Source organism: Cryptotermes secundus, unplaced genomic scaffold, assembly GCF_002891405.2.
Source record: "Cryptotermes secundus unplaced genomic scaffold, Csec_1.0 scaffold454, whole genome shotgun sequence".
In the NCBI taxonomy this organism is placed as follows: domain Eukaryota; kingdom Metazoa; phylum Arthropoda; class Insecta; order Blattodea; family Kalotermitidae; genus Cryptotermes; species Cryptotermes secundus.
In genome coordinates this window covers 602,660-621,509 of record NW_019729215.1, presented here as the reverse complement: position 1 = coordinate 621,509, position 18,850 = coordinate 602,660, and the positions used below count along the sequence as shown (strand labels likewise).

General features: G+C 45.7%; 2 protein-coding genes across 4 annotated transcripts in view; one reads left to right on the top strand and one right to left on the bottom strand.

Moving 5' to 3' along the window:
• The window catches only part of LOC111865448 (sodium-dependent phosphate transporter 1-A), a 71,243-nt gene extending 58,888 nt beyond the window's left edge, over positions 1–12,355 (bottom strand). The window contains exon 1 of the mRNA XM_023853493.1: positions 12,272–12,355. The gene's annotated coding sequence lies outside the window, so the exon portion shown is untranslated. The remainder of the gene's footprint in view (positions 1–12,271) is intronic.
• A 1,214-nt stretch (positions 12,356–13,569) lies between these two features.
• Positions 13,570–15,432, top strand: LOC111865484 (dynactin subunit 3). 3 transcript variants are annotated; one of them, XM_023853571.1, is made up of 2 exons: positions 13,570–13,630; positions 14,693–15,432. In XM_023853571.1, the coding sequence occupies exons 1-2, from the start codon at positions 13,587–13,589 to the stop codon at positions 15,270–15,272; spliced, it is 624 nt and encodes a 207-aa protein (XP_023709339.1). In that variant the 5' UTR covers positions 13,570–13,586; the 3' UTR covers positions 15,273–15,432. The 3 variants fall into 3 exon arrangements, with proteins under 3 accessions (XP_023709339.1, XP_023709340.1, XP_033607739.1); XM_023853572.2 differs by having other exon boundaries at positions 13,573–13,867; XM_033751848.1 differs by lacking the exon at positions 13,570–13,630 and adding an exon at positions 14,279–14,315.
• The last annotated feature ends 3,418 nt before the right edge of the window (positions 15,433–18,850 follow it).

Below are 18,850 nucleotides of genomic sequence, written 5' to 3'. Positions count from 1 at the left end.
CTTCCTCAAGATCCACATTAATGTTATCCTTCCATTCACGCCAGGTCTTCCGAGTGGTCTCTAATCTTGAGGTTTCCACCATTAACTCTGTACACACTTCTCTTCCTTCTCATGGATGCTACACGCACTACCCATCTGGCCATACTAGTAACATTCAGGGAGCAGTAATAATTATGAAGCGACTCACTGCAGTTTTCTCTGTCAAACCTCCCTTTATTTCACCCAAGCCCCAATTATCACCCTAAGCACCCCGTTTCCGCGAGAGTTCCACACCCATACACAGCTACAGNGGGGGGGGGGGTCCCTGCAGGGTGACCAGTCGGTCAAGAATGGCTCCTGGGGCCTTTGCCTGACTAATCACGTTCCTCTAGTGATGAAGTTAGGAATGCGTGGAGCTGTATCTCCAGTCCTTCATACGTCATCACGGAACATCTTCACCTAACGCTTCGGAGGGGAAGACAGAGGAACGTGAAACGGCCCTTTCTCACGCCTCACGTCACACAAAGACAGACCTGGGCGTGTGCAACCAATTCGCGTGAAGCAAATCAACTGAAAGTCAATCAGATTTCCTGGAATCATGCATTCCCAGTGCCTGGCGACGGGCGACTCACTGTCACAAGCAGCGGCGTTCGCCAATACGCGATAGCGTGGAGAAGCTGGCACCAGCCGCGTGTAGTGTGTCGATGTGCAGAGCGTCCTGCATGAAGCGGGTACAGGCTTCGGCAACTGAGCTGATGGCCTGCCACGACAGTTTATCCAGGACCCGAGCAGTGCTCACTAGCCTGGGCTGCCTACATCATGGCGTGAAGACACCGCATCGCTGTTCATACGGAACACACAAATACACTGTGGGGTTGAACACGTGCAAACGTACTCCGCGCACCGCGCCCAACGATCTCTCATATCACGAGATACAACAAATGGGGCCAAGGCTAGCGGCTGGAACTCCGCTTTACGATCTGGACTCTGGATACAGGTGTTTCGTGATTTTCCTCAGTCCTCCCACACAAATTCCGAAGACAGTGACACAAAACCACACGAATCATGGCACCGTTCAGGACTACACAGTATGATCGATAGCGCCGTTACATTTAAACGGACAAATGGGGGGGGAGTTGTTACAAAACTAGGGCAGAGCCGTGCTTTATAGGCAACTCATCTGCCACACCTGTGAGGCGGGATTATCCACTTCGCTCCCTGTAAATTAGCTCGAGAGGCCACGGACCTGTCAGCTGCAGTTCAGAAACCGACGCATAAACACGTTACAAAAACTCCGATAAGAAATGGCTGTCGCCTGATGAAGGTCGATTTGTGGCTAAGTGTGTCAGGACTGGGAACGCCTACACACACAGAGCCCATGGCACAGCAGTCCACTCTCCATGCCAAGGCAAACAAACAGCGTGCCCCCTTGCACAAATTCTGACGACAGGAGACGTTGCGGCAACAGCAAACCACAGGCCACTCGGGTGGCTCTGATAAGGCGTGCCACACAATCTCGCGTGGTACAGCAGCCTAAACGCGTTGGTCGCAGCTCCGCGCAGTCTTATCAGCTTACATCATAGTGCGTACTACCAGTTTGGAGTGTGGTCAGGTGTACAGTACGTTGTGGTGTTCGTGTCACTATACTGGCACACTGACACTCGCACGGAACCGTATCTGCTCCTGCTCTCCGTAGGCAATGTTTTCCGCTCGGGGAGTAGCTCTGAACGTCCCCCGCAGCAAGCGTACAGCTTCGCGTGCTCCACAACAGCGTTTACCTTTCAGACGTTTCGGGGCAGCGTTCTGTCTGAAGGAGGCAGCAACTTCCTCCCCCATGTGAGGTCGATAAATTTTACGAAGAGAGCAACAGCCGCTTACAGGCTACTGACCTCAATCCATTTAAACACTATCCCCTATCTACACTTAGGCCTTTCAAGTGGTACCATGTCTAAGTCATCATCTCTCACATTCGTGCTACATGCGGCACCAGCTTACCCTCCCTGATCCCAGCCTTACATCAAAAACCCTCACTAATCCGAATTAGTCATCCGGATTAGCGACGCAACAAGGTAGCCCTAAAAGTCGCAAAGAAGACAAATAAACGGGAAATGTAATGACGTCAGCAATGCGGATGAGAGTAAATAGTAATAAAAACATCACTGTAGAGCCTTTATTTAAAAACTATACAAAGACAGTACATGTATCCACCGATAGAAGGCTCAGAAGTTGTACTTGTTTCTGAACGTAATGATGCAGGTCTGAAGAGACTGTCAAGTTCTGTCTGAAAAGACAGGTGCCTGCCTAAATGCCAAGTGTCTTTTAAAGTATGTACTGAACTGTGGACAGCATTTCCCATGCAGCGATCCGGATTAACTGAAACCGGATTAGCGACGGTTTACTGCAATATTTAGCGATTTCTTGGTTATCCTAAAACAATTTGGCGAAAACTTCGAATTATGAAGCTCTCCAATGAGCCCCCTAACTCTCAGCACCCTCGTCTCAAACAGCCTGCGCCTCTCATGGCGCTGCAAAATGAAGACAGTGTCTCCTGTGATGTGACAGCGTGTAGTTTGGTAGACAGATGCCAAGGTATCGGAGGCACATCTTACTAGCCATCGACATCGTTTGCCCTGAAGATGGAATCAGCATATCCCCCCGAAACGTTAGTACTTATCTACCAAACTATAGCGTCATATTGCAAACAACTCTTATTTTGGGAGTCCCTTAATGCAAAGGACCGAGTATGACACCCTTTCAACACAAAATGTAACAAGATACTTCCTGTTTAATTAGGACTTCATACTCCGTTCCAACTAACCAACACAGTACAGTTTGTCCGGGGTCATGTTCTCGGCGTGTCTTGCCGGTGTGCAGAAAAACAGGAGTCGCTACTCGCGTCTCATTCTTTAGCCACGTGAGCACACACTTGCAGTTACAGCTGCATCCCACGTGACCTGAGCACGTATCCCCCCCCCATACTTATCACGTGATGATGTTGCAAATAAACACTGACATCACGTACAATTCATAAAACACGTTTACCTACGAAAGGGAAAATTGCTCAGAAAATTTAATCAACAGCTGACGCAGACATTTGTATCGGGTGACAAATTAACCGCATTTCCGGTTTTATTCGAGGCAAAAGTAACGCCAGGCATAAACATTAATAGCCAAGAAGAAAGCAGTCTTCTGGGATTTGGCACCGTGTATATGTGGTGCCAAATCCCAGAAGACTGCTTTCTTCATAGTCACCGCCGTGAAAGCCTCAAATCTTACATTAATAGCCAAGTTCATCGGGGAAATTGTATTAGTAATACGGAAGTAGCAAGGCTGTGGAACGCTTCGTAACACGGACAGCCGCTTGCACCTGTGAACCTGCTTCCAGTAGTCCTCTGCAAAGCGCTAATGCAGTGGCTTCAACTGTCCTAACTAACAGACAACTCCCGCCGACGGCTAACCAAGTGCAAAGAAACCGCGCTGATGGAGCTCTGTGAACACAGGTCCCGACATTTCTACAGACGTTCTCCCGACGTCCGCGTCCCCTGTATGCGTGAGCAGATACACCATCCCCAAATACAGTTTCCTGTGCCCCCACCCCCAAATGCACGTTACATGAACTCTTCTGAGCAGAACAGTGGTGTAGCCTGCTTCAGTGCTGAAACGCTCTACTTGGTTGCAGCACTGTGATACGAGAAGGTCGCGGGTTCGATTCCCGATGACGTCACTGTATTTTTCAACTGACCTAATCCTTCCAGCCACACTGTGGCGCTGGGGTCGATTCAGCCTCTAACAGGAATGAGTACCAGGAATCTTCCTGGGGGTAAAGGGCGGCCAGCGCGTAAGGCTGACACCTCACCGCCATCTGTGGGCCGATTGTCTAGAAAATGTGGAAGCCTCGTCGTCTCGCTGCCCGTCTCAGGTACAGTTTTAATTAATTCAGGGTGTCTGCACGCTCAGCATGCCTCTCGCAACACAGAATATTTCCCCTGTTAGCATTAAACTATTGGACTTCGCAAGAGCCGGTGTTTTCTCCGAGGTGGGAACTGAATCTTTAGGTACCATTTCGATAATTTCACGTTTCGAACTGGAAAGATCTTTTGTGGATCGTAAGATTGCATAGAACTTACGTCACTTCTGTCCCCGTCTGCACCGAACAAGCCAACTGCCAGAGCCTGCCTCCCACGGCATCACAGACTTGGGTTCGTCTCACGAGGACGCCACGAATCCATGCATTCATTTGACTTAGCGGAGACGCGCGCATGCGTTATCGTCAGTCGTTACGTCGACATTAGCAACGTCCACGTTCTAATTTCAACACAGTTCCGGAGTTCAGACGCCGGTGGGAAATCCTGATAACTTTCCTTCCCTATGGTTCCCTACACGAGGTGTGACGCTCCCGTTGTTCGTATGGCAGAGCTGTGCCCCTTCTAAGGCAAATAATACTGTCACGTGTACGGTGACTATCGACACGCTAATCTCCACAATTCACACAAATCACCATAGAACCCGCTAAGCCTTCCGCAGCCATTTCCCGGCAAAGGCTTCTAACACTGGAGATCTTTCAGCTTCACGCGCTCAAGTCCTCTCTTCACAGACTTCCGTATAGAACTGCCTTTGTTATAGCTGATGGTCAATATGGCAGGCGCAGACAACACCGTTCATTCTCGTATGCTAACCGTTTCCGCGGAAATGTGTTTACCGAGCCATTGCCCAGCAGCGGCTGTTTCTCTGGCTCCACAGTTCTTGCTGTCACAACATCTACAGCCCTGGGTTGCGGGGCAGTGGTTATAGCTGCAATGGCAGAGTAGGGGTGATGCACCCTAACTATAGCCCATATACACCCTACAATCCTCAGCTCTTTCAGTGGACTCCTCCAGATCCACTGCGCGTTCTCCTCTAAGCGGCTAGGTCTAAGAACACGGATACTATTAAAACAGAGTGTCACTGCCGCGCTGAGCGCAATGCGCCCTATGTACAGAGACGGCAGCAGAGAGAGGCAAAGACATTATTACTCTAAAAACCGAGCGAGACCGGCTCTACTAGCTGAGAGGGATCTATAATGCTTCCCCCATCTACCAGAGGTATTAGAGACTGCTGTTGGGCGGGAAACGTCCGTAATTTGGCTCAGTGATCTCCTTTGGAGATATGAGGTTCTTTTACGTGCCGTAAAGCTACGACACGGGACCCACGGCTTAAAGTCCCTCCCGGAGGACTTGTTCCCTGAATTTTTCCGCCCTTAAAAATTCGACGACCTCCGCCGGGTATTTGAACCCGCGTACTACGAGTCATGAGGTGAGAACGTCACCTCTAGACTACGGAGGCCGCTTAAATTTAAGGTTAATTAATTACATTTTCAATGCACGTCTGCGCAGAAAACAAGTTATGTTCTGCTGTGGGCCGGCTTTCTGCACCCCTGGTTCACACTATAATTGAGCAGCACAGACATTCAACGAACAAATCGTTATCTTACAATGGCCGACAATCAGCAGCTCAGCAGCCAACACACAAACACGCAATTAACATATTCAGGTCTAAGGCGATGGTCCGCGGCAGGAACCAAAGGGCACGGCCTATCGACTCGCCCGCGTTATCAGACCTTGCTGTACAGCTGCAGAAACGCCTTCAGAGCACTGCAGAACATGCCGCGAGTATCTCACCCTGCGCTGTACTGCTGCAGAAACGCCTTCAGAACACTGCAGAACATGCCGCGAGTATCTCACCCTGCGCTGTACTGCTGCAGAAACGCCTTCAGAACACTGCAGAACATGCCGCGAGTATCTCACCCTGCGCTGTACTGCTGCAGAAACGCCTTCAGAGCACTGCAGAACATGCCGCGAGTATCTTACCCTGCGCTGATGACCTTTGTTCGGAACAGTTTTCGCTGCAGTAAACATTAAGCGGCCGGCCACGGTAGCCGAGCGGTCTAAGGCATGTACTGTCTTCGCTCGCTTGAAAACCGGGGTCGTGGGTTCGAATCCCACTCACGGCATGGATGTTTAGTTTGTGTGTGTGCGTTTTTCTATGTTTGTGTACAAGTAGAGGCCTTGCGACGAGCTGATCACCCGCCCCTGGAGTCCTACCGTATGTGCAAAATCTAGAAAAACCGAAGTGAACGGAGAAGTTCATGGATGTAGGCTTAGGCCCACTGGGGCTGTAGTGCCAAGGAAAGAAAAAAAAACATTAAGCGAGCTACACTCGAGATGGCCGCGTTAGGTGTTCACGTGACGTGTAGGTTACTGCTGTCCGATCTGCATCAAAACAAACACGTCTAGAGAAGTTCTTGTTCACCACCTGAAATACTGAATTCAGTGAAAACTCTTTCGTCGTTTCTCGAGCTCTCGCCAAGTTAACAGGCGAAATTTTACAAACTTTTTCGCTGCGCAAGCGCCAAAGTAGAAGACTTTATGTTTATGTGCACATTTAGCTTATTTCGAAACAAATTCTCGTTGAGAAAATAGTCTGGTTTCCTAAAAATCTTCACTTTTCTTCTTACCTCCGAATTAAACGTTTTAATAGTTCAAAATCATCCCCGTTTCTTAATGTCCGGGTAAGAACCGAAGGCGTATCCCCTGGCCGAGGCTCCGATATCTGAAGAATCCCCCCACCCCCAGCCCCGATCATAGCAACGCCGTGATTAGAGTGCTCAATGTGAGGCACACCCAGATTGTCAAGCGACATTACAGTGACGGGCGGGTTTGAATGATATCAGTTCCTTCTGTCACACTTCAAACAGATTTCACCAGTCACTTCAATCATTCACACTGACACGGCAGATACGCTCGTCAACTGAAGCAGTTCTGCCACGGAATGCAACACTACTCTCCCCCAGCTGCCTCTCTTATGTGTGGAGAATTCCACAGCCCAACAGACTCTGCCTTGAAATCGTACTCTTTTTTAAAATAATTCCCAAGTCCCGCAATTTGATCCCAAGAATACACTGCCATCCTGGTACACTTGCCCCGCTGTACCCTTGACAATTTACCCCGTGCTACCCTAGCTGCGACAATTGTTGCGTGGTAAACACGTGCCATGGCTCGTCTCACAGAAGTCGGGCAATCAAATCCACGCGCTCTTTTGTTTGTCCGTTACTACAAACGGGCCTGCGGACAGACGGACAGACAGAGGTATCATTATCTGTCATCAGGTCTCCAGATATCATCACAGTTAGGAACATGGCGGTATATGAACTGTGGGCCGTAAACCCATGTGCGCACTGCGTGGATTGTTTATATTCACTAATGGGGTCAGTGACAGGGTAGGGTTACGGAAGGAAGCGTGAGTCTTCCGGCCCAGACCAGAAGCAGAGACCTGCAGAACACGAAGCAGGGGTGCCAACGGCTCGATAGTGCCGCTGGGCCGTTTACCAGCGGTTTCCAGTTGCTGAGCTTGAGAATGTGGAGGCTGGCGGGCTTTCAGGTCAGCTCACCGAGCCCCACAGTCGTGTTCGGGTTCGGATCTCAGCCTGGGGACAGACCATCCTCACCGAGAATTCTGGTTTTCTTCAGTCCCATCCCGGGAGAGTACCTCAATTTGACCATAACCGTTTCCTTCCATATACTTTCCAATTCGTTCACCAGCCATCATACTATGCGACGCTAGACCCGTCCGCTACTCCCAGCCTCGTAAAATACCACGCCGCTATATTTTTCACGACCTTGTTCGCCGACCTCTAACCTGAAGATGGAGGCAGAATTTTCCACCGAAACGTCTGTAACCACCCACCAAACTACAAGGTGCTATCCTAGGCGACAATACGAATGGGGAGGGGAAATATAACCAGTTACGAAAAGGATTTATTGCCCACTCAGAATTATATTCATAGCATTTGGGTTTCCAACGGTCAAAGAAATTTCCCGCCTCTTATTGTACCCTAAGATGCATTTATAATGTTCACAAGAGCCCGCCACTAGTCTCCATCCCTGAAGATGAAGCCTCTAGGTTCCTTCGAAACATTGCAATAGACTGTATACATTGCGTCACTCTCGAAACAATTTACGTACAGCACGGCCTCCTCGAGACATGTCTCAACTGTCTCTGCGTCTAGATGCACTTAAGTTAACCCTACATTTGTCTGGGTTCAGGAGTACCAGTCTGGCGCCGAGCGGTGGGGGGCTCCAGGCTCCGATGAAGAAAATACAGCTGTACAGTGATCCTTGACAGGAGTGTGCACATTCCTTGGAAAGTGAAAACTCTACATTCCACGTCACTCGTCACAGCAAAATTCAGTACATGGGACTATTGCAGCATTCCTTTGCGAACTGTGAAACAGAACTAATGGTCAGAGTTCCTGACTACAGATCCAGAGGTCCGGATTCGATTCCCGGCGCCACCAGATTTTCTGAGAAGTAGTGGGTCTAGAACGGGTCCACTCAGCCTCGTGAGGATAACTGAGGAGCTATTTCAAGGAAATATCAGCTCCGGACGAGAAAACCGACATTAACGGCCGTGTGGATTCGTTGCCCTGACCACGCGACACCCTCTATCTGCTAAAGTTGGCACTAACTTCGCCGACAGGCGGCGGTCGCTCGGTCGGTATAGTTCGCGTGCGGACTAAAACCACGGAGTTTGCTTCTGTTTTCTGTGGCTGATCCCTTTGCGCCACTTCATCCAGAGGAGAAGGGGGGGGTTCGGTCTTGTGGCTTTTAGCGCCGTGCAGTCCGCAGACAGCCCGACGTTTCAGAGGTACATATCACCACCATCTTGAAACTATAAGTGACAAAAGATGCTAGCATGAGGCATGCTGACGATGATGTTCTTCCGAAACGTCGGGTTCTCTCCGCATTATGTGGCGTTACTACCCACAAGACCGTATTCACTACAGTGTATCCAGTGAGAACCTCAAATCGAAAATAACTTGAATAAGTCTGAGAAATAAATCACGTTGAACTTTTTATGTGAAGACCCTTACCCACTTTTACTTCACTTCCAAATGGTCAAATTAAACTTATCTGGTTAAACTTTATTCATTCTGGTCCGTCACACTAGTAAACACAGTAGACACAAAACACAGAAGAAAGAAAACACCTAGACCGTAACAAGCTGGGGGGGGGGCGCACAACTGGGAGGGCCCCTGCGGTCTCGTAACAATACCCAAACAGAGGAGGCACAAGGACACGAACCATATCAGTTCAATATCTTAAATATTTGACATTAATAAGATTTTAATGCAAATAAGTGTAAATAACTTTTCATATAATAACTTCTAAGTATGTATTATGAGCTTTGTAACAGCAGTTCCTGAAACTGGTCACATCTGACCACAACATGTAAGGGCAGTAAATATCTACAGATTGAATCACATTTGATGGCCTTATCAATTATTCTATAATAATTCTATAATATACACTTAGTACGTCTGCAGACCAGTGTTCCTCAACAGGTGGGGCGCGACCCACTGGTGGCCTTAACGGTTTCAAAAATAATAACCCGGCGACACAAAACCTGTCCTGAACTGTAGGCAGGCGCTTCCCACGACTGCTGAACTATGGTCGTAACACAGCTACACTGGTCGGTAAAGCACGGTTAGACGAAACCCTTGCTCTCTAATGACAATCGGCTCACACATGGCGGTGAGGTTGTGAGCCTTAATGGCGAACTGCGTGGATGAATCTCACAGAATCAGGGACAGAATGTGTGTGTGTGTGGGGGGGGCACTGAAAATATGTTACCCTTGTCTAAATGAACCCTTCAAAGCTATGTGAAGTATGTGAAGCTGGTAACATATGAGGCATTCACGTCACAGGAGATTAAACACTGTAACAGCTGTGTAAACATGCATCAGCCATTGCTAGGGAACAGCTCTGTCAACACGTTTCCCCGACGAAAGAACACGTAAGAACAAGGTTCGCCCCACCATTGAAAATTTTCCAAGGCGCACACCGGTCCGCGATTGGTACACGACGTATACGATGATATGGCAAAATTGTGCAGACAAGAAGCAGAAGTCATACAAAATCAAGAGAATGTATGCCCGACGTAGAAAATATAAGAGCCTTAAACTCTGCGTGCACTTAACAAAGACGATGTATATTCATGAGACAAACACATCCCCTCGTCACAGGGGATGTTACGTCAGGACTATGGCTCCAACGATTCACTTGCCAAAAAAATCTTTGGTCGTGAACCTCAAGGGTCTTGGCACCAAGACGATCTGATTGGCAGTAAACCGCCAGTCGTAAAGTAACCATGACTACAGCTCTGACTCTGACTGACACTGACTCGAGTTGTTAAGTCTCCTGGGCCAGCTGAGAAGCTGGTAGTTGAGGCCGTGGACAGTTCAGGAACTCAGAGGATGTGGAACCGCCGTTGGAAGCCGCTACCAAGCAACGGCTAATGAAGACTGAGCAGACTTTGTATATGCTGTAGTTACAGTGATCTTTGGAGTGTGTAACCAGTGAGACTGCAGTAGTTATTTGTAGTTACGTTCTGCAAGAGTGCAATAAATCCGATTACCTACCCAAACCCCGTCCATAGTCAATCAATCACGTAGCACTGCCTTCTGGGCTATAACACCGAGTAGTCTGGCAGGTGGATATCAACGTTTTGGAGTATTTATTGCTCTGTCGGTTATTTTATGACGCTGTCAGGCCCTAAACTATACTGCAACAGCGTCGAGTAGTTGAGTGACAGATGAACTGGAAAGGATTGGGAAGGAAGTCGTGCCATAATCGAGAAACGTGTTAGATGTCCCAGGGAGAATTCGAACCTCACCGATACGAGTCTGCGGCAATGCCGCTACGCCGACCCGACAGATGTTTCGGAGCAACATACTGCCTCCAGCTTCACGGCAAAGATGATGGTAATCACGTATCAAACTAAATACATCGCTTTCTTCGGGCTCTTGACATAGAAGACTGTAAAATTAATAGGACCACGAAGCATTCGATCTATGTTACAGGCTCTTACCTCAGGACAGTAGTCGTCGGTACCTGGAGTTCAGTCGGTCAATCAGGCAGTTCCTGGTCACGTTACTAACTGCCGAAAGGGAGGTGGGTTGTGAGCTTCTTACCCCCTATTTGGGCTCGATCTTTCGGGCATTCGCAACCAAAAATTGCAAAAACTCACCCATTAACTTCCCCATGTCTATCCGCATTTAGCAACTACAAAACCACTGATGGGGTTTTCATGAGATTCTATAATTGGGGCGTTTTACAAAAAAAAAGTCGATGCATCCCAATTTCGGTTAAAATCGGACGATGACGGGCATTTTACACAAAGGCCTACACGCGTTTCTGGGCACATCTGGGCCGTAAATCGCTAATATCTATGGCAGCAAAAATTACTTCGGTCAAAAACGAAACGCATATTTGATATGTCCAATACACTTTCTCTGCCTTACGATTTTCTAGGCAATTAAACAAAACAGGGCTAAAGACGTAGAACTGTTACGCCAAGGGTGCATTTCTTAGCCTGTCACACTGAATATAAATTCTTATTTCGACCCTCTGCGAAACGCACCCCCCCCCCTCCAAGTCAGATTATGTGCAATCAGAGTTAGACCTGAACCCAGAAGCATGGGCATACAAATCTGCTAGCTACAAGGCACAAACTCAGCTAATAATAAATATGAAACACCCATGTCTCCTGCGGATCGTTAAAAAACCACACAAAATTAACATTTATGGGTAACGTCATGTTGCCAGCAGACTACGATATTTCTACGCAACGAAAATAGACCCAACCGTACCTCAACGAAGTCAGAGAATACGAAATATCACACGAAAGAAGAAAATCTTGGTCCCACTTTCATCGCCAACGATTTATTGTTTCCCCAGTGGCTTGTTAGCCTCCATCTTTTTTTTTTTTTTTGTACCGCATTCAGAATTCCTCGCTAGACCAAATTTCATACTGTCCGACACTGCGATGGCATATAATGCCCTGTTCACGATTACAGTGATGTGCGCGCCAATATTTCTAGGTTCCCATTGCTGACCTACACATAAACATAAAAATCATAACACAACGTTACGTGCAATCCAGAGAACTGTATAGATTTTAACTGCATTTGTGTCACTTTAGCATGCTGATTTTACACGACACCTTATACAAAAATTCGTATCGTAAGTATTTCGTAATGTCACAACGCTGAGGACACAATATTGATCAACTGAAAGCTGCGAAACACGTGGGCTGCATACAGGAAGGAACTAACGATGCCACAATCCTTTTACCGCCACCATAGCCAAAATACAATATACATCATAACATCGCGACATATAATCAATTACTAATCACTTCCCCATTCTTTCATGCACTAGAAGCTACAGACGCAAGCACGATTCGATTTGCTTACCTTTGTAAAATTTACGGTGTAATACTTCCGGCCGGCGGACGAACAAACACCGAAAGCACTTCACGTAAGCAACAAGCCGCCACCAGACAGCAGAACGAACTTGTGGTCTCGAACTCGAACGTGGAGTTATATTTAGCGGTCGATAAATTCATGGTCGGAATATAAATCGATGAACATGCGTCATGACCTGCCATCTACTGGCCACTTGAGTAAACGCTGGGTACATAGCTCAGTCGGTATAGCGACATGCTATGGAACGGGCAAACGAGGAATTGAGGTTTGATTCCCGGCACAGGCACGACTAGCTCTATCAATTGGGCTCAACTGAGTTGGCTTTTACCTGAGGATGGAGACGGAATGCAGTCTCCGAAATATTGTGTGTTTAAAATAATACGATGATGGATAATTTCCAGAAACACAATAATTGTAGGAATTGTTATTGCTCAACATTGTTCATTACACGTTACTTTCCATTTTTCGGATTTATGTAAGTCGTGATTCCCGGACAGTAAGGGAACTTGTGACATGAAGTTGCGCGGAACGTAGTGCATTGCAAATGGACGTAATATTTTTGGGCCACATTTTGAAGAACAACTTCTAGAAGATGTAGGCAGTAGGTAGTAGAGCTTTATTTTTTAATTCGCTTAGTGGGGGTGGAGTCAAACTGGGTCCACTCGGCACGGCGGCCAGTGATTAGCCTATTGTAGCCTGCCCCGGGTGATTATGTTGCTGGATAATTTGATGCAATGAAGATTGACAGGGGAAACCGAAGTACTCGGAGAAAACACGCCCAAGCGCCACTTTGTCCACCACAAATCCCACTTGACCAGAATCGGGATCGAACCCGGGCCGACACGGTGGGAAGCCAGCGACTAACCGCTGGTAGTACAGCTTCCTCAGAGATGAAAACAATGATATATATCTGTAACAAAATTTTCTGGCGGTGCTGTTAAGGATTTGGTCAAAAAAAGTTGGAATCCTGCAATCATACACACACAGCATGAGCTTCTGGAGACCAGGGTGAAAATTACATATTTGAAAGAAGGAAGAGGACAAGGTTGACAAAATTTACAAGAGGCACAAGATACGTTATGCATTTGAAGCTATCAAATATTTATTATTTTATTAGTATTATTGTGTAGAAAAATTGCCTGCTACAAATTTGGAAGTATACTCTTGTTGTCATTATCAATATGTATTACCTGTATCAATGAAGTGAAAGGTCTGGTGAGTTTCTGGGGAATTTCAAGCTTATATTTAGTGACTTCTCTCTTGGACGTTGGCATTCCTGGGGATGGGAATTTTGTGTTTAAGTATGGTAATTTTTAGTCATGGGAAAGTGGGGTTTGGTGTAGTGAAGTAGGTATATCAACATATATTATAAATAAAATAGAAGCGGATAAAGACCCTCAAGTATCATTATCACCTAAAAGTAAAAGACAGTGAAGAAAGGCTAACTGTTCGCTAAGAAGCTGTTTCGACAGTTACCCTATCAAGCCAGTTCCATTACACAACGTATTGGAATCGAAAGGCAATTTGTTCAGGGGCGGTTTTGTAATATTTTCACTTTGAGTGTCATCTCTTTACTGTAACAAGGTAATGCATATTGTTTTTTTGTAATATTCAAGTATTAAATTTTGGCCGTGTTTTTTTTTATTTGTAAAAATGTTAAGGGGTTACTTAGTATTTTGTTGCTTCAGCATGACGAAATGGTATATCTACTGTTTCATTGTGACTGCACAGGTATATCGTGGATTCGAATATAGGACTGTTAGGTACTGTTGCATAATTTGTCTTTAGTGCATTTGGCTAATTATCGCTTTTCGGAACGAAGCAATTTGTGCTTAATTCAAGGTTATGTAATCTAACTTCTTCTGGAATTCGAAAGGTTACTACTCAGACAGTTTTTTTTTAATTCGCTTAGTGGTGGGTGGAGTCCAACTGGGTCCACTCGGCACGGCGGCCACTGATTGGCCTATTGTAGCCTGCCCTGGGCGATTATGATGATGGAGAATTTGGTGGAATAAAGATTGGCAGGGGAAACCTAAGTACTCGGAGGAAACCCGCCCCAGCGTCACTTTGTCCACCACACTCCCACTTGACCAGACCCGGTATCGAACCTGGGCCGCCTGCGGTGGGAAATCAGCGACTAACTGCTTAAGCTGTGGCACAGTCTACTACTCAGACATACCTGAAAGTCATGTTAATTTTTGTAATTGGTAACTTATTACACATAAGAACATTAATAAATCAAATTAACAGGAATGCCAAGACCCTCTGTCTATCTCATATGGGGTAACTTATTGAATGGGATTTAAGCTTGCCTAAAGAGGTAAAAAGAATAATAGATTCTGGTTCACCATGGTAGCCTACTGACTGCTTGTTTGGATAATAATGTATTGATATTATTTTCTTAACCAGGGTCAAGATGCTGTTAACCCAAAATGAACAGAAGGAGATTGATTTGATAGACACAAGGATTGAGGAACTGGAGAAACGAATTCTTGGAAATCATCAGTCAACAGAAAATATAATTCCTATAACCGATTCTCTCATAAATACAAATGCCTTGATAAATGCTTCACTGGTAGGGAGGGAAGCTGTGTCAATGTTCATGCGGAGACTGGCTGAGCTAGACAAATTACTTGACCCTGCTGTTGAAGATAAGGCAGTAGATTTGTCAGCCAAAATGGAAGAGGTGCTTGTAATGGAACCTCTCCTGCAGCAAAATGCAAAAGCACTCTACCAGATTCAGAAACTGGCATCAGTGTTGGACAGCGAGGCCATCAAGAACGTTCCGAGTCTGACAGATCGACTTGAGAAGCTGACCTTGTTTTATTTGGACAGAAAGCAAGAGGCTGATGCCACTACAGCAAACACAATGGACTTACTTCAGCAGTACAACACAATTATTGTGAATATCACTAAGTCATTTGTGCAGTTTGAAGATACAGTAACCAGGCTTGAAATTGCTGCGCTGCCCCGAAAGGAAGCAGATTGATGAAGAGGATTGGAGAAGTGACACACATTCATGAACAATGATACTTACTTGATTTGATCTAGGTTGGACCTTCAGAAATGCTTTTGTATTGTAACGTGTTTCGTTACTGAAGACGCCATAGAGATGGTTAATTGGTGTATTTAACAATCTTCAAATAACAGCTACACTTAATTATCACAATGTTACGGGTTTCTACACTTTACAAACCCTACAACAAAATCTCTTAACACTCTCTTCAAGAGTCTTCACGTATTAATAACGCGGGAGCTATACAAGTCTCCCTGAATTACGCACTCCAAATATAACTGGTGATCACTGGTTATCGCACACGCGTCTGTAGCTCGTAACTTGCGAACTGAGAACTCGTTGGTAACGCACTGACTGGCTGACTGTTACAGTACAACTGACTGTGAATAGCCTTCGCTGCTCTTTATGTAGCCTTGATCGGACAATACGGCCACGTAATAGGCACCCTTGTTGCCTGGCGCTGTGTTGCTAGTAACGCTAGCGGAAGTAACCGCTGTTACTACCGTAACAATCCAGTTGCATCACCGTTACGTTACCGTGCAGAGGAGGGGGAGGGCAGCGCTGACTCACCCGCCGCGTCACTGCTGGTGGGGGGGGTTCTCCTTTGCGCAACATGTCACACTATTTTTATTTAAAATTCCATTCACTTCTGAGTATAACAAGCTCTGACAAATATGTTATTGTGTGTATTGTAATTATATTATATTCTACATTTAATGCTGTATTACCTGTATGTTCTGAAATTATACCTGTGCTAAATTAAACAGTATGCTATGAAGATGTATGAGGTAAAGATGAGCTGTCAGCTTCATGTCCTGGCCAGTTTATCCCCCAGTGCATAAGGAGCTGTGTGGGCCTCAGACCTGGTCTGGACAGTATGTGGATTGAACCCGTGTTCCTTGTCCATTCAGCCTGTGGCCTATCACAGCTCTGTCTCAGCTCCCACCTACTGCACAAGTATTATCCAGCACATGATTCTGAGATTCTTGAGGTAGGAAATAGTAACTAGTTGGAATACAACGTCTGGAGACAGCCACTAGTTACGGTTATGTCGGATCTTTTGATGGCTGTGAAATTCTATGGCTGAAAGCCGGTATGTTCAACTAATGGACTAATCCTGTGTGAGGTGTTTGTCATTCTAAAGCATTTGGCTTGAAATATTTTAATTAGTATGCTAAAAGTCAGAAGGTCAAGGTTTCAAATACCGATGAGGTCATTGGATTTTTTTTTCAGTTGCCCTAATCCTTCCGGCCACACTATGACCCTGGGGTTCACTCAGCCTCTAACAGAAATGAGAACCAGGAATTAAATAATTTTCCTGGGGAGTAAAGCGCAGCCGGCGTGTAAGGCTGACAACCTTACCGCCATCTTGGAGCCGATTGTCTAGATAATGTGGGACCCTCAACGTCTCACAACCATATGGGCCTTCATGGCCTGTCACAGGGATAGCTTTGCTTTTATGCTGGTATCTTTGAGAAGTCACAGTGCTCTGCCAATGGAATGTGACTTCATGAGGGCTGGTTTGAGGTTATATTAGTCCAAAACGTTTGTAGTCTTGTACTGGACTACACCTCATGAAGCAGTCTTCATACATTCCTGCACATCAGTTGTCTGGATTGAGATGTGGCATGTATAATGATCCTGTCCATTGTTCCACACAATAAAACTCAGCTGGAATTCAACAGATTTTGACAAAATCTGGTACTAAAGTGTACTGAAACTTGAACAGAACAACTTCACGGTTGTAATGCCATGTGGTTTGGTAGAAATGCACTGATTATATTACTGAGATGCCATTGATCTGCTGAAGTACGTGGCATTACAACCCAGAGGATCGTACTCGTCGCAGACACTGAACTTATTTAACTGGAAGTCCCCTTGGTTTATCTGTGTTGCCAAGATACAAAGATTAATGTAATGTAAACACAGTACTTGTAACACTTGTTTTCCAGATGGATGTAATGATGAAGTAAGTCTGGCAAAAGCAGCCTCCATAATCTAGAGGTAATGTTCCCACCTCATGACTCGTAGTACGTGGGTTCAAATACCCGGCGGAGGTTGTCGAATTTTTAAGGGCGGAAAAATTCAGGGAACAAGTCCTCCGGGAGGGACTTTAAGCCGTGGGTCCCGTGTCGTAGCTTTACGGCACGTAAAAGAACCTCATATCTCCAAAGGAGGTCACTGAGCCAAATTAACGGACGTTTCCCGCCCAACAGCAGTCTCTAATACCTCTGGTAGATGGGGGAAGCATTATAGATACCTCTCAGCTAGTAGAGCCGGTCTCGCTGGCTGGGCGAGACTGATGGTAAGCACCAGTACCGGTAGGATATAGAGACTGGTAGAAATCATAGAGGGAAGCACAATGGACCAATACAGGTCTCAGTGCATGGGGAAACCCACCCTCTCCAATAACTAACTAACTAAGTCTGGCAAAAATTAAATAAATTATTACGAGAACTGCAAGCTGTGTGCATAGAAGCAGAGCCAAAACTGAACCCTTCTTCAGGAAGCTGTGGCAAGACCTCTGCCCAGACACCTCACTGTTTCCTTTCAGCTTCCTTAGGGTTTAGCTGTGTCATTCTGAAACCCAGAAGATCAAGCCTGCGTTATTTGCTACGAGTAGAATGTTAGAAGTTATATATGCAATGTGGCCAGACGCTGAAGGCAGAAATGAGATACAGGAAATGAGCAGATACTCAATCAATATTACAGAACAGCGTTAATGTTTATTAAAATATACGACTGACAATACTGTATGTACAGGATTCTTAAATTTCTTAGACAGTTATGAAAAATAATCATTTACAAAGTATTTAAACCCATAGGTGAAAACTGTATGTACATGACACAAAAACTGGACCAAAACATTTGGGGGGGGGAACTTTTTTTACGATCCCTTCACCTGTTATTAGTTATAGGAAGTGCACAGCAATCATCACTACATTTATACAGTTCACATTAAAGAAAAATACATGTCATGTTGGCACTACTTGTATCAGTAATGAATAATGTACAGTTCTGTTACATAAAATGCAACACACAGTCACTTCATGACAATAGTAATCATTGGATGTACATCTCTGGTCTGCCCAAATAATGAACATGGAATTACTTAATCGAGTTAACAGTCATCTCTTAGTGCGTTCACACGCACACACACATGTAAACAAAGGCACCTGTAGTAAAGATTCACTAGCAACCCCCTTTGTCCTGTGTGAACAAGACCAAGCCACTTGTTACAAATATAGGTTATCATTACCAACATTGCTTTGAGCAGAATGGCTAGATGACCAGAGAGGAATATAGGGAGATGTGGAGGGGGTTGATACACAGGACTTCTTTCCATGACCCCACTACAATCAGGTTATAGAAGACTTGCAATATATACTTAATGCAGTACTGCAGATTCTGAGAGATATAAATGGTCTGTAACTGACACGATTATGGGATATTCGAGAGTGGGGGGGGGGAAAAAAAAAAGGTTTCAAATGGATTTGAAAGTAAATTACATGTATTTGTTAGGGAAAATGATTTTAATTTATTTTCTGTTA

Excerpts from the sequence above, each read along its gene's own strand:
- LOC111865484 (XM_023853571.1), top strand. The coding sequence starts at position 13,587 with ATGGTAATTTTTAGTCATGGGAAAGTGGGGTTTGGTGTAGTGAA. Across the intron at positions 13,631-14,692 it reads GTGGGGTTTGGTGTAGTGAA|GGTCAAGATGCTGTTAACCC; the intron begins GTAGGTATATCA and ends TTTCTTAACCAG.